General features: G+C 40.0%; 1 protein-coding gene across 3 annotated transcripts; it reads left to right on the forward strand.

Moving 5' to 3' along the window:
• The first annotated feature begins 559 nt into the window (after window positions 1-559).
• On the forward strand, window positions 560-6,540 carry amigo1 (adhesion molecule with Ig-like domain 1). Of its 3 annotated transcripts, none has more exons than XM_034172242.1 (2): window positions 560-647; window positions 3,944-6,540. In XM_034172242.1, the coding sequence occupies exon 2, from the start codon at window positions 4,044-4,046 to the stop codon at window positions 5,586-5,588; it is 1,545 nt and encodes a 514-aa protein (XP_034028133.1). In that variant the 5' UTR covers window positions 560-647; window positions 3,944-4,043; the 3' UTR covers window positions 5,589-6,540. The 3 variants fall into 3 exon arrangements, with proteins under 3 accessions (XP_034028133.1, XP_034028135.1, XP_034028134.1); XM_034172244.1 differs by having other exon boundaries at window positions 560-641; window positions 3,940-6,540; XM_034172243.1 differs by lacking the exon at window positions 560-647 and adding an exon at window positions 834-939.
• The last annotated feature ends 6,351 nt before the right edge of the window (window positions 6,541-12,891 follow it).

Here is a 12,891-nt window from a genome sequence, read left to right on the forward strand (position 1 = left end):
GGGACCAGCTGACATAACTAGGGGAAATAAATAGAACATTTTGCTTTTTAGAGTGCATTGGAGAGTATTTTGAAAGGCCATATCAACTGAAGTTATTATTATTACATTAAATTTATACAGATAATTTAAGAAATCTAAAATTATGCTCAAAATATACAGTTAGGTACATAAGTATTTGGACAGTGACATATTTATTGATTGATTTTACATTTTTCCTCTGTAATGAAGATGTTTTTCTTGTATGTAATTTCAGCTTTATTTCAAGGGGCTTAACAAAAACACCACATTAATCACTTAGGCCGTTTCGATATATTTTCATAGCCAATAAATAACTGGACAAGCATGATGTTAGCAGTTGTGTTTGGGTGACGCCTTCTGGTTTGTCCTCTGACATAATAACCGCTCACTTTGACGCACAGACTCTCACGGCCATTCATCCATTTCCTCTCGCGCTTTGAGAGGAAAACAGCGCCTTCTGGATTCGAGCGCACGACCTGTGTGCTCGAATTAATGTGCAAACGCACATTAACCACTGCAGCAGGAGCACCAGGAGCAGAAGGAGGAGCAGCACCGGGAGCAGGAGGAGGAGGAGCAGCAGCAGGAGCGCCGCATGGAGACAGCAGCAGGCCTGGGAGCAGCCGCAGTCTGTCACAGCTGATCGGTGATTGTGAGGCGCTTTTTCAGGACGTGCTCTCTCTTTCCTGCGTGTGAGTGAGTGTTTTTGTTTTTTTTTTCCCCTCCTTCACCGTCCGGTGTACAGAGTATCGCACGGCGCGCGGCGTGGATGATTTGAGGAGCTCTCTCTCTCTCTCTCTCTCTCTCTCTCTCTCTCTCTCTGTTGTTTTTGACGTTGACAGCCCGCCTGCATGTAGGAAAACTCTGAGCAGACACGGAGCTATTTCAGCGCAAATGTGACGTTTTCTGTCCCCCGTGTTGAAGGTAAGGTGTCTGTCTCCATCCGATCGCCTTTACGCGTTGACATCGTTTTGGTTTGGCGCAATGCACGAGCGCACGGCTCTTCCAGAAAAGCGCGGGGAGATTTTCTCAACATGGCAGAGACTAGATTTGAATTAACTTCATGTGGCAAGGTGTGTTTGATCAGAACGCACGGATCGAGACAGAAAACCAGAGCTTCTGAAACTGTGTGGATGCGCACGCGGGTTCGCGTCAGTTCGCCTGAACAGTATGCATCATGCACAACAAGGGGGAGTTGGCTCTAAGGTCCAGAAATATTTGGACACATCATTTCAGCTCTCCTGTGCTGTGGGAATAAAACTTTTCAACATCCAAGTGTGTACTGGTGAAGGTTTGAGCGGATACACACACCAAGTTATTACATCAGAGATTAGTTACTGCTCGTAATGTTTACTGGCAAATTTACTGTGAACTAAATGGTGCCATTCTTGCAGACTTTATAAGAATTTTTGGAGAGAAAAAATATGCATGACAGGTACACGCGTCGAACCTTAGTAATATAAAATACTACTACATCTGTGACAAGCTTTAAAAATTATGAATAAATATGATCCTTGTGCCACCAAATAACCTCAGGTTTAATTCCTAATAATAATATTAATAATAACAACAATAACAATAATTATCCATCCAGTTTCTATACTACAATTAAGGGTCACGATGTTATTTATATTATTATTATTATTAATTGTTGTTATGGATCCTTTAAAAAATTTTTATTTCACCTTTATTTAAACTGATTAGTCCCATTGAGATTAAAATCTGTTTTTCCAAGAGAAACCTGGCCAAGAGCAGCATAAATAAATAAATGTAATTAATTAATTATAATAAGAAGAAAAAGATAAAGAAGAAGAATTGTAGTCAGATCCATGTATCAACATAGATCTTTGTGTTATTGAATAAACTGTAAGCGCACAACATTTTTAAAACACCAATAATGAAGCAAAAATAATCAGTACTGCTTAATGGCCTTTTTATTTTTAAAAGATAAGTTATCTTTGTATCACCTTAGTCATATTAAAACAACAGCAGCAACCAAGCCTCTGATTGCTCTTTGGTAACTGCATCAAATGAGAGAAATGTTTCCATAATTTGCTGAGAAAGACATACAGTGCACCCGGAAAGTATTCAGTGCTTAATGTTTTCCACATTTTATGTTACAGCCTTCTTCCAAAATGGATACAATTCTTTTTTTTTCCTCAAAATTCTGAAAAAGGTTTTTTGGTTGGTTTTTTTTTCAAATTTATTCTAAATAAAAACACTACGAAATAACGTGTATATAACTTTTCACAGCCTTTGCCATGATGCTCAAAACTGAGCTCAGGTGCCTCCTGTTTCCACTGATCATCTTTGAGATGTTTCTACAGCTTAATTGGAGTCCACCTGGGGTAAATTCAGTTGATTGGACATGATTTGGAAAAAACACACACCTGTCTACATATAAGGTCCCAGTTGACAGTGCATATTAGAGCACAAACTAAGCATGAAATCAAAGGAATTGTCTGTAGACTTCTGAGACAGGATTGTCTTGAGGCACAAATCTGGGGAAGGGTACAGAAACATTCCTGCTGTTTTGAAGGTCCCAGTGAGCACAGTGCCTCCATCACCTGTAAATGGAAGAAGTTCAGATCCACCATGACTCTTCCTAGAGCTGGCCGCCCTGATCCACCAATCAGGCCTGTGTGGTAGAGTGGCCAGGCAGAAGCCACTCCTTAGTTAAAGGCACATGGCAGCCCACCTGGAGTTTGCCAAAAGGCACCTGAAGGACTCGCAGACCATGAGAAACAAAATTCTCTGGTCTGATGAGGCAAAGATTGAACACTTTGGTGTGAATCCCAGGCGTCACGTTTGGAGGAAACCAGGCACCATCCCTACAGTGAAGCATGGTGGTGGCAGCATCTTGCTGTGTGGATGTTTTTCAGCAGCAGGAACTGGGAGACTAGTCAGGATTGAAGGAAAGATGAATGCAGCAATGTACAGAGACCTGTACATTGCTGCAGAGCGCTCTTGACCTCAGACTGGGGCGACAGTTCATCTTTCAGCAGGACAATGACCCTAAACACACAGCAAAGATATGAAAGGAGTGGCTTCAGGACAACTCTGTGAATGTCCTTGAGTGGCCCAGCCAGAGCCCAGACCTGAATCTGATTGAACATCTCTGGAGAGATCTGAAAATGGCTGTGCACCAACACTCCCAATTCAACCTGATGGACCTTGAGAGGTGCTGCAAAGAGGAATGGGTAAAACTGCCCAAAGGTGCACCAAGCTTGTGGCATAATATCAAGAAGACTTGAGGCTGTAATTGCTGCCAAAGGTGCATCAACAAAGTATTGAGCAAAGTCCATTTACCACATAAGGATGATGTCAAAACTACTTTACAGATTCTCACCAAATTTGCACCACAGATATATGTTAGGGCATGGAAGACTCCATTAACTTTTGGAGGTGACCAGATCCGAATCCAGATTCTGGATCAAGATTTGCCTTTATATAGGCTTTGAAGGATTTCTTCAAAACTACTTCATGGATTCTCACCAAATTTACACCACAGATAGATATTAGGACATAGAAGACTCCACTGAATATTGGAGGTGATTGGGATCCAGATTGGCGGACCTCAGAAATCTCTGATTGCTCTTGTTTGATTGTGCATCCAACCACACAACACAATGTTTGATGTATTTGGTTGCAAAAGGTTTTCCTAACAAAGTAAAAAGAAGTGAAATTACTCTCAAACTACAATCATGTAGCAACAACAGCTGTGAAGTGGATGTCAGTAATACATTGCTTCTTTAAGTAAATAAATAACTGTTTAAACATAATGTAAAAAAGCATCCTTGCTTGTAGTTGTCTCGTGTTTTAACTTGTAATAAAAAATACTTTAACTGAAGGTACGTTCATGATGTAGCTAGGTAGCTAATGAGCTTGTATGCTAGCTATTAATTCATTATTTTTCTGCTTTTTTCAGGCTTCAGTCACAATGTATCTGAATCCTCCAGTTGCTCTTCAGTCGTTTTCTGAGAATGGGATCATAGTAAGCGTCTCTGAGAATTAGATCAACGGCCAGTATGTTGCAGCAGCTTTTCAGCACAACAGGTGACAGCCTGTTAGGAAATGTACTTCTTGGCCAAAAATATCCAACAAGGGTGTTGTTCCTCGTCCTTTGCATGGGTTCCTTCTGGCTTCCAGGAGCAGCAGGAACCACCCTAAACTGTCATAAGACTTGCATTTGTGCTTCAAATATAGTTAGCTGCTCCAAGATGAATCTGAGCACCGTTCCTACAAGCCTACCGCTCTACACCTCCGTGCTGGATCTGAGCTATAATGAAATTACAAAGTTACGGTCAGATTGGACCATACAAAGTCTCCCGAATTTACACAACCTTCTGCTCAGTCACAACGGACTTCATTTCCTGTCTTCAGAGGCTTTTGTAAATGTAAAGAACCTGCACTACTTAGACTTGTCCTCCAACAGCTTGCAGCAGGTGGATGAGTTCGTTTTTGAGCCTTTGGTCAAATTGGAGGTCCTCCTGCTGTACAATAACCTAATAACCACAATCGACCGCTCAGCCTTTATTACCATGATCAACCTTCAGAAGCTCTATCTTAGCCAGAACAAAATGTCCCGCTTCCCCCTGGAACTGCTCAAGGAAAAGTCTCGTCTAGAGAAGCTTAACCTCCTGGATGTGTCTTCAAACAAGATAAAGATGGTGCCCATACATGAGCTCCAGGCACTGCCCGCTTGGATTAAAAATGGTCTCTACTTCCACAACAACCCTCTCCCGTGTCACTGTGATCTCTACACACTCCTTGCCCACTGGTACATTAGAAAGCTCAATTCTGCTGTGGACTTTAGAGACGACTACACGTGTGTTCTGCCTGCCCCGCAAAAAACTCAAGTCGGTGTTTTTGAGCTCAGTGGTGACTACATGAACTGCAGCACCTTCAAGGAGGCAGATGAAGAGGCCTTTCTGGAACAAACACTGACCATTGGCTGTGATACTAAACATAGAAACATGAAAAAGACCTGGCTGATGCCTGGTAATGTGGTGGTGATGCAGGGAAACAATCAGTCAGCAAAGGTTTTACCAGATGGAAGTCTCCAGATTAGCCCAGTGAGGGTTGAAGACTCTGGGACCTACACCTGTGTTGCAATGAGCGAGGCCTTCAATGAGACAATCTATGTGGTGCTGAAGGTTCACAATTTCACCATGCACGGAGTTGGTGAGACCCTCAACACAGCCTACACCACATTGGTAGGGTGCCTAGCCAGCGTGGTGCTGGTGCTAATGTACCTATACCTGACACCGTGTCGCTGTTTCTGCTGCCCCAACAAGGGCAAAGCGCGAGGAGAGGACAGTATCCACTCCTCCATGCTTAGCGTGACACCGACCCATGAGGATCCAGTGCTCAAGGCCGTGCTGAACAGGCACGTGGCATTTATAGACTCCAAGGACTTGCAAGGCCAGAATGGCAAGCTGAACCCTAATGGGGAGGAAGAAGATGATGATGATCTGGACGCAGAGGCTGGCTCGGTACAGAATGGGAGGAGGAAGAAATCTGTAGCCGAGTCCATTAGCTCTGTATTCTCAGACACTCCAATGGTTGTCTGAGGTGGAACAGAAAATGGATCCCTCCTGATGATGTAAATGTATGAGCCATAGACTCGCTGAGACCAAGAGAACAGTGAAAATGAAATGTTCAACTGTAGCTGCTGGCAGAATATGTAAACTGTTATTGACAAGGACAAAGAGCAGGATTTTTCCAGCGTTTTAATCTGTAGCACTTATTATTCATACTGTGAAGGAGCAGCACTGTATGCTTAAAGTGGAAACTACTGCAGTCTTACAAAAGCAAACGGTAGATGACCTGTCGTTTATCAGCACTCAGGAAATAAATTAAATGGCTAAAGTGGGGGAAATATCACAATGCAGGGATGATAATTCAATTTGACAAAGTATTTGAACTATAATATATAAAAAACATAACTGGCTTATAAAATAGATTTTAACTGATTTGTAAACAAGCACATAGACAAATACATATATATCTGTCACTGATTTTGATTTTCATTTGTAGAGAAGCAGCATGCCATTAACTTACATATGTATGAGTGAGATAAAGAAAAGACTGATATGAGCGTATTAGTAGATATATTAAGAAATATACTAGCACATTCTGCTTCATAGCTGCTGCCTAGTTGCACTTGGATATCGCTCATCCCATAAACCTGTATCATGACAGCAGGCTTTTTTTGCTTTGCCTTGGCAAGTTGTAACATTACATAGATATATGTTACAAATAAGTTACTCAATTCAAGGCAGATTATCGTATATCAAAATTGTTGCCTGTTCGTTATTGCACATCTACATTGCAATCCATTTGAAGCCTTATTAAAAAAAAAACAGAACCCCTTCAGAAGATGGACAGTAAATGCAAGGAAGTATTTTGACTGATTATCAGCATATTGTCTGTCCTGTAAATGGAAAGTTGTCAAAGCCCATACAAGGACAGTTTTATGTGTCCTCCAAGTGTACTGAGGTGCCACTTAAAGGAGCCATTCTGTGTAAACTGCGTTTTTGTCTGTTAAATTTTGTTAAGGTTTCTTCCTCAGCATCATGAATTCTCAGAGTTCAATGTCTACACATGTAGAAAGTACAAGGGTACGGTCTCACCTCACCAACCATGCATTCATCAACATTTAGGTACTTCCATGGCATGTGTCAAGGAAGTTCATATCTGGATTCCTGCTTGCACTGTGAGACCCACACAGCCTGAGGGAGAAAAATGGAGACATTCCCCCTCCCTCCTCTCTCCACCCTCTGCCTTCTCAATCAATGGGAAAGCGGGTGTGGCGAGCACTAGCTCCTTTTCATTTTAAGAAACAGGCCCAGAAACAGGTTGTGACTAAAGCCCTGTGACTAAATCCCACCGAATAATGAACGATGAATAATGAGCCACATAGCATGTTTTTTTGTTTGTTTGTTTGTTTTTTTGGTATGAGTCCAGTTATTCAACAAACATGGGAGAATTAGTGCAGCAGATAACAGAATATTTGCAGAGGAATTCTTCAGATCCCGTTACAAGCACCAAAGTTTGACTGTGTATACCTTTTGGTACATATTTTAGAAAAATAATGTTAGCCATTTGAATTTTCAATAGGGGGCCAAGTAGGGGTCAATTGAAGAACTGCATAGGGGTCAAAAAATGTTCCAATCATATTGAAAGCTATACCACATTATGTGTCTGATCACAAAGATTCCAAAAAGGTATGGTTTGGACTATCTGTGACTGAATGTTCTGGAGTTATGGGGTAAAAACAGCAAGAATGGTGACAAAGGTCACTTTCAGTTTGTACAGGGGTCAAAAGTTAAAGTTGCTCCAATGATGGTAAAACATGATGCAAATGATTGGTTGAGTTAGTAGGGTTTTAAAAAGGAATAGTTTGTAACATGTCATGCTTAGTTATCATGTTACGGGGTAACATATGTCACATGTCATAGAATCCAATGGACGTCTGCATTGTTTGACCTTTACTTTGGAGGCCAAACATTCAACACAGAACTATTCCATTTGTTAATCCTATTAGTTCAACCAATAATTTGCACCACGTTTTACCAAAACTGGAGCAACTTTAACTTTTGACCCCTGTACAAACTGAAACTGACCTTTGTCACCATTCTTGCTGTTTTTACCCCATAACTCTTGTTTTTACCCCATAACTCTGTTGTGATTTGGCGCTATATAAAAAAAACTGATTGATTGATTGATAACTCCAGAACATTCAGTTATAGATAGTCCAAACTATACCTTTATAGAATCATTGTCATCAGATACATAATGTGGTTTCAATTGGAACATTTTTTAATTTTGACCCTGTGCAATTCTTCAATTAACCCCTACGTGGCCCCTATTGAAAATTCAAATGGCTAAAGTTATTTTTCTACAATATATACCAAAAGGTATTACACAGTCAAATTATGGTGCTTGTAACCGGATTTGAATGATTCTTAGTTATCTGCTGTACTAAATAATGGCTCTTAGAGGCAGAATATTCAGCTGACGAGGCTCATCTCTGAGCATGGCGCTAATTTCGAGAAGTTCAAAAGCGTGGGGCAGTTTGTGTATGGGGTACTGCGAGGATGTTAGAGGCATGTTTGTGGTGAGGATGAGGCTGTTAGAAGCCCATTATCCGAGCACCTGGTGGCTCTGAGGACAGGACAGGCTATTTTGGCTCCGCAATCTTGTGCACCTCATCGTGACAATCCCACCTGCTTTGTGCGCTGGCCACTGTGTAGGATATATAAAATAATTATTTCGTAGTGGATTCATCATTTTCTGTCAGAGTTTGAATGTTGAAAACACCTCTAATCTCTTCTGGAATCACAGATCCAGAATCTCTTCTGGAATTCATCTCTCTCTGTCTCTCTCACACACATGCACTTTATGAGGTGGAGAACATATTTGGTAATTAAAAAGGTAATTAAAAGGTAATTATTTGTAATGTTTATATTATAATGCCTTGGTAAAACAGTTGCATGTTCATTCCTTCTTATAAGCAGCTTTAAAAGTATATTTATGATAGATTTAACATCTCATTATAATTGATCAGATGAGCTGCGCTGTGATACGGCGTGCTGACGCATTGATTCGCATGCAGTGTTTTTAATTGTTTGTGCAATGTTCATATAGGTGGCTCATTATTTGAATAATCACTGAAATTTCTGACAATTCCATGCATAGCTCATTATTCATGGTTTTATTATTCGGTGGGACCAGGATTTTAGAGACTTCCGAATATTCCAAATTTAAGCTGCAACATTACTTTAATTTTAAGATTTCTTTGTGGTATTTTTGGCCACAAATATAAATATCTTTTTAAGACACCTGGTGAACTCTGTTAGCTTACTGAAAAGGTGTAGAATGTGACCTCTTGAATGCAAAGTTTAACACCACATCCTCATTTAAACAGCAAGCCATACTAAAAACTGCCACCATATGTTCTTTTTTCTATGTAAAATGTGCATTCCTACGTATTTAATATGTATTGTTAAAGAAGCATAAATTGTAGTGTATTCTTAAACATAATGTCATGTGACCTTTGCATTTTACACAGTAAAACCTGCTAACTTAGTTCAACGAAAATGATTTGAGGAAGGTGTTTTGCTAGACCATTTATGTTCAGTTAACTCAAATAATTCAAGCATTAAAGGACATGTCGCATGTTATTCTATTGTGCTGTTTGACAGCACAAAAGCAAAGTATTCGTGATTGCAAGTCTATCCGTGCACATGTGGTCATGATTAGTGGTCGCTCATGTGCTTTATTGCTAATTAAACCTCTCCCTCAAGGAGTAAGGAGGTACATTTCCGGAAAACGGTTTATTCTGCATTTCTCGGCAGGTGATGTCACGCCAAGCAAAAGTAGAAACAGCGCAGTAGCGAACAGAGTGAAATGAACGTTGCAACATCAGATCATGAAACTACTATACGAAAGTGACGGCTCAGCAGTCAGTCAGATCAGTGGTCATGCTAAGCAGACACTTGGAAAAAGTTGGGAATATGTTATTTTCAGGAGATACGGTCCTTCCACAAACTTGCGGATGTGCACAAGCGTCATATGGAGAGGAGACAGACAATTTTTGACAGAGTCTGTTGGATTTAGGATCTAAATGTGTGTTGAGTCTGCTTCTCATACCGGAGCAGGACTCTGTTTTCATCCCGTTATAACTGCTGCAATGAATGTGAACATGAAACTGTCCATGATATGCTTTCAACCCAGCTGTTTGGACATGTAGCTGAAACTCCACCACAACGCTGTGTTTACAGGCTGCCTGAACATCCATGTATTTGTTACATTGAAAAAAGTCAAGAATATATTATTTTCAAGAGATATGGACTGTCTACCAGCTCACGGATGTGCACTAGCATCATGCACACCACCCAGTTCAGTGCTCTTTACAAAGGAGACGACACACTTCACCCCCAACTCTTTTCATTTTTTTTTACCGCGACTGCATCAGAATTAACACAGTTATCACATTAAAAATGAATCCTCATAACACGTATGTAAACTTTGCAATTAATCTGCGACTCTGTTGTAAACATTAGCAGCAGTTTGTCGACATTCTATTCAACAGTGCGGCATGACATTTGTGCAGAAACACTGAAAAATGAGTATGAAGGAGTGGCAGCCTCCTTAGCTGTTTGTCTTGATTGGCATCCAGTGCATCTGGAAAGTATTCATAGTGCTTCACTTTTTACACATTTTGTTATGTTATAGCCTTATTCAAAAATGGATGAAATTCATTTTTTCCCTCAAATTTCTACACACTACACCCCTTAATGACAATGTGAAAAATGCATCTTCGAGATTTTTGCAAATTTGTTAAAAATTAAAAAAAAAACTTAAGAAATCACATGTACATAAGTTTTCACAGCCCTTGCCTGTGGAGAGAGGAGAACCTTCCAGAAGGACAACCATCTCTGCAGCAATTCACCAATCAGGCCTGTATGGTACAGTGGTCAGATGAAAGCCACTCCTTGGTAAAAGGCACATGGCAGCCCACCTGGAGTTTGCCAAAAGGCACCTGAAGGACTCTCAGACCATGAGAAACAAAATTCTCTGGTCTGATGAGACAAAGACTGAACTCTTTGGTGTGAATGCCAGGTGTCATGTTTGGAGGAAAACAGACACCATCCCTACAGTGAAGCATGGTGGTGGCAGCATCATGCTGTGGGGATGTTTGTCAGCGACAGGAACTGGGAGACTAGTCAGGATTGAGGGATAGATGAATACAGCAATGTACAGAGACATCCTGGATGAAAACCTGCTCCAGAGCGCTTTTAACCTCAGACTGAGGTGACGGTTCATCTTTCAGCAGGGCAGTGACTCTAAACACACAGCCAAGATATCAAAGGAGTGACTTCAGGGCAACTCTGTGAATGTCCTGGAGTGGTCCAGCCAGAGCCCAGACCTGAATCTGATTCAACGTCTCTGGAGAGATCTGAAAATGGCTGTGCACCGACGCTCCCCATTCAACCTGATGGAGCTTCAGAGGTGCTGCAAAGAGGAATGAGCAAAACTGCCTAAAGATAGGTGCACCAAGCTTGTGGCATCATATTCAACAAGACTTGGGGCTGTAATTGCTGCCAAAAGTGCATCAACAAAGTAGAGAGTTGAGCAAAAGGCTGTAAATACTTTTTTACATGTGATTTCTTAGTTTATTATTTTTTATAATTTTGCAAAAAAAAAAAGTATTTTCATGTTGTCATTATGGGGTGTTGTGAGCAGAAGTGGAAAACTCCAGATTCAGAAAGTAAAAGCCCTACCATGTGTTGCTTCTAACTGTGCACCTAAAACAGGTGATCTCAAGAATGAGCTTATCCACGTGCCTGAAGAGTTTTACAATCAGCTGGTTTATTGGGAAGACGGAACAAATATATGGTTGGACTTTTACTTTCTAAAGCTGTAGTTTTCCACCTCTAGGTGTGAGAAGAATTTTGAGGGAAACAAAAGAAGAATTTGCTCCATTTTGGAATGAGGCTGCAACATAAAATGTGGAAAAAGTGAAGTGCAACACTTTCCGGATGCACTGTATGCTTACAGACTGTTCACAGAAGTGCAAAAATTAATGCCGGTATATCATCACATGACCTCTAACAGCGGAGATCTGTGTTGTTATGAATTCTGTGCAACATGCCCTTTAAAATTATTTGAGTATAGTAATATTAACTTGAACTATTTGAAGTATTTTGCATTTATTCACAGTATCCTGCAAATCATCTGAAGATGTAAACATTAGATTTACCTGAATTAAGTAACACTAACTTAATTAATTACATATTTTTCTGACCTCTGTTGGGTTTATGTGCATTTTCTGATATCAGAGTTGCAAGGTTTTATTTATTCATTTCATTTCCTGTTTCACCTCGAGAATCATCCTATCACTTTATGTACAACCTGTTCTACTATTTGAGCCACGGTTGTCAGATGTTACTACTTTGAGTTTTCTTCATTATTTCTATTTTATTTGGTAAAGGAAGGAATTATTTGTTTATTTGTTGAAGGTTTTTTTTTGTTTGTTTGTTTTTTTTTTGTTTGTTTTTTTGAGACCCCCTTTCTCATAACACTGCTCTTGTTTTGGAGAGTTTTTAAATGTTATTTACTTTTTTCTTCTTCTTCTTCTTCTTGCTTACTAAGGCAGAATCAGAGGGTATAATGTATCCTGGAAGTAAACAACAAAGAGAAAATGGCATCAATAAACATTTTTGTGTTGAAGTTGTCCTGTTTGGCAACTGTAGTTCAGGTGGTACAGCAGGTTGTTGTGTGTACTAAAAGGTCAGGGGGTCGATTCCTGCCTGCTGCATGTTACAGTGTCACTGAGCAAGAGATTGAACATAAGGTTTCTCCCATTCTTAAAAGAATGGAATTACTATGACAAAATATTTGGCTGTGAAGATGAACTGAATAAAAGTAGAAGTGCAATTTTTTATTATTATTCATGCATTTAACATTTCTAATCTGTTGCAGGAATGTTATGAGTGATTGCAAAGTACTTCAAACTAAGTTTGATACATCAAATGCAATAAGTTAATTCAGCAGAAAGTTTATTGTACTTCATTATGAATAACTTTTCATACTTGAATTATTTGAGTGATCTAAACATAAAGAATTTAATCAATTTCCTCAATTCATTTAAGTTGCACTAACTCAGGTTTTTCAGTGTGTCAGATTAAAAATTCTTGGTGTAAAACGGTTTCCAAATGTAGCCTTCTGCCATGTTGTAGGTAGACTGTGATGTATGTAAATATGTGAGTCTGACAAATAACAGAAGATGAAGCTGATGAATTACACAGTCGGGACTCTGTAATATCTGACAGGCGAGACTCTGCAGTCAGCAAACCTGTTGTACCA

This window comes from Thalassophryne amazonica, chromosome 6 (genome assembly GCF_902500255.1).
Source record: "Thalassophryne amazonica chromosome 6, fThaAma1.1, whole genome shotgun sequence".
In the NCBI taxonomy this organism is placed as follows: Eukaryota; Metazoa; Chordata; class Actinopteri; order Batrachoidiformes; family Batrachoididae; genus Thalassophryne; species Thalassophryne amazonica.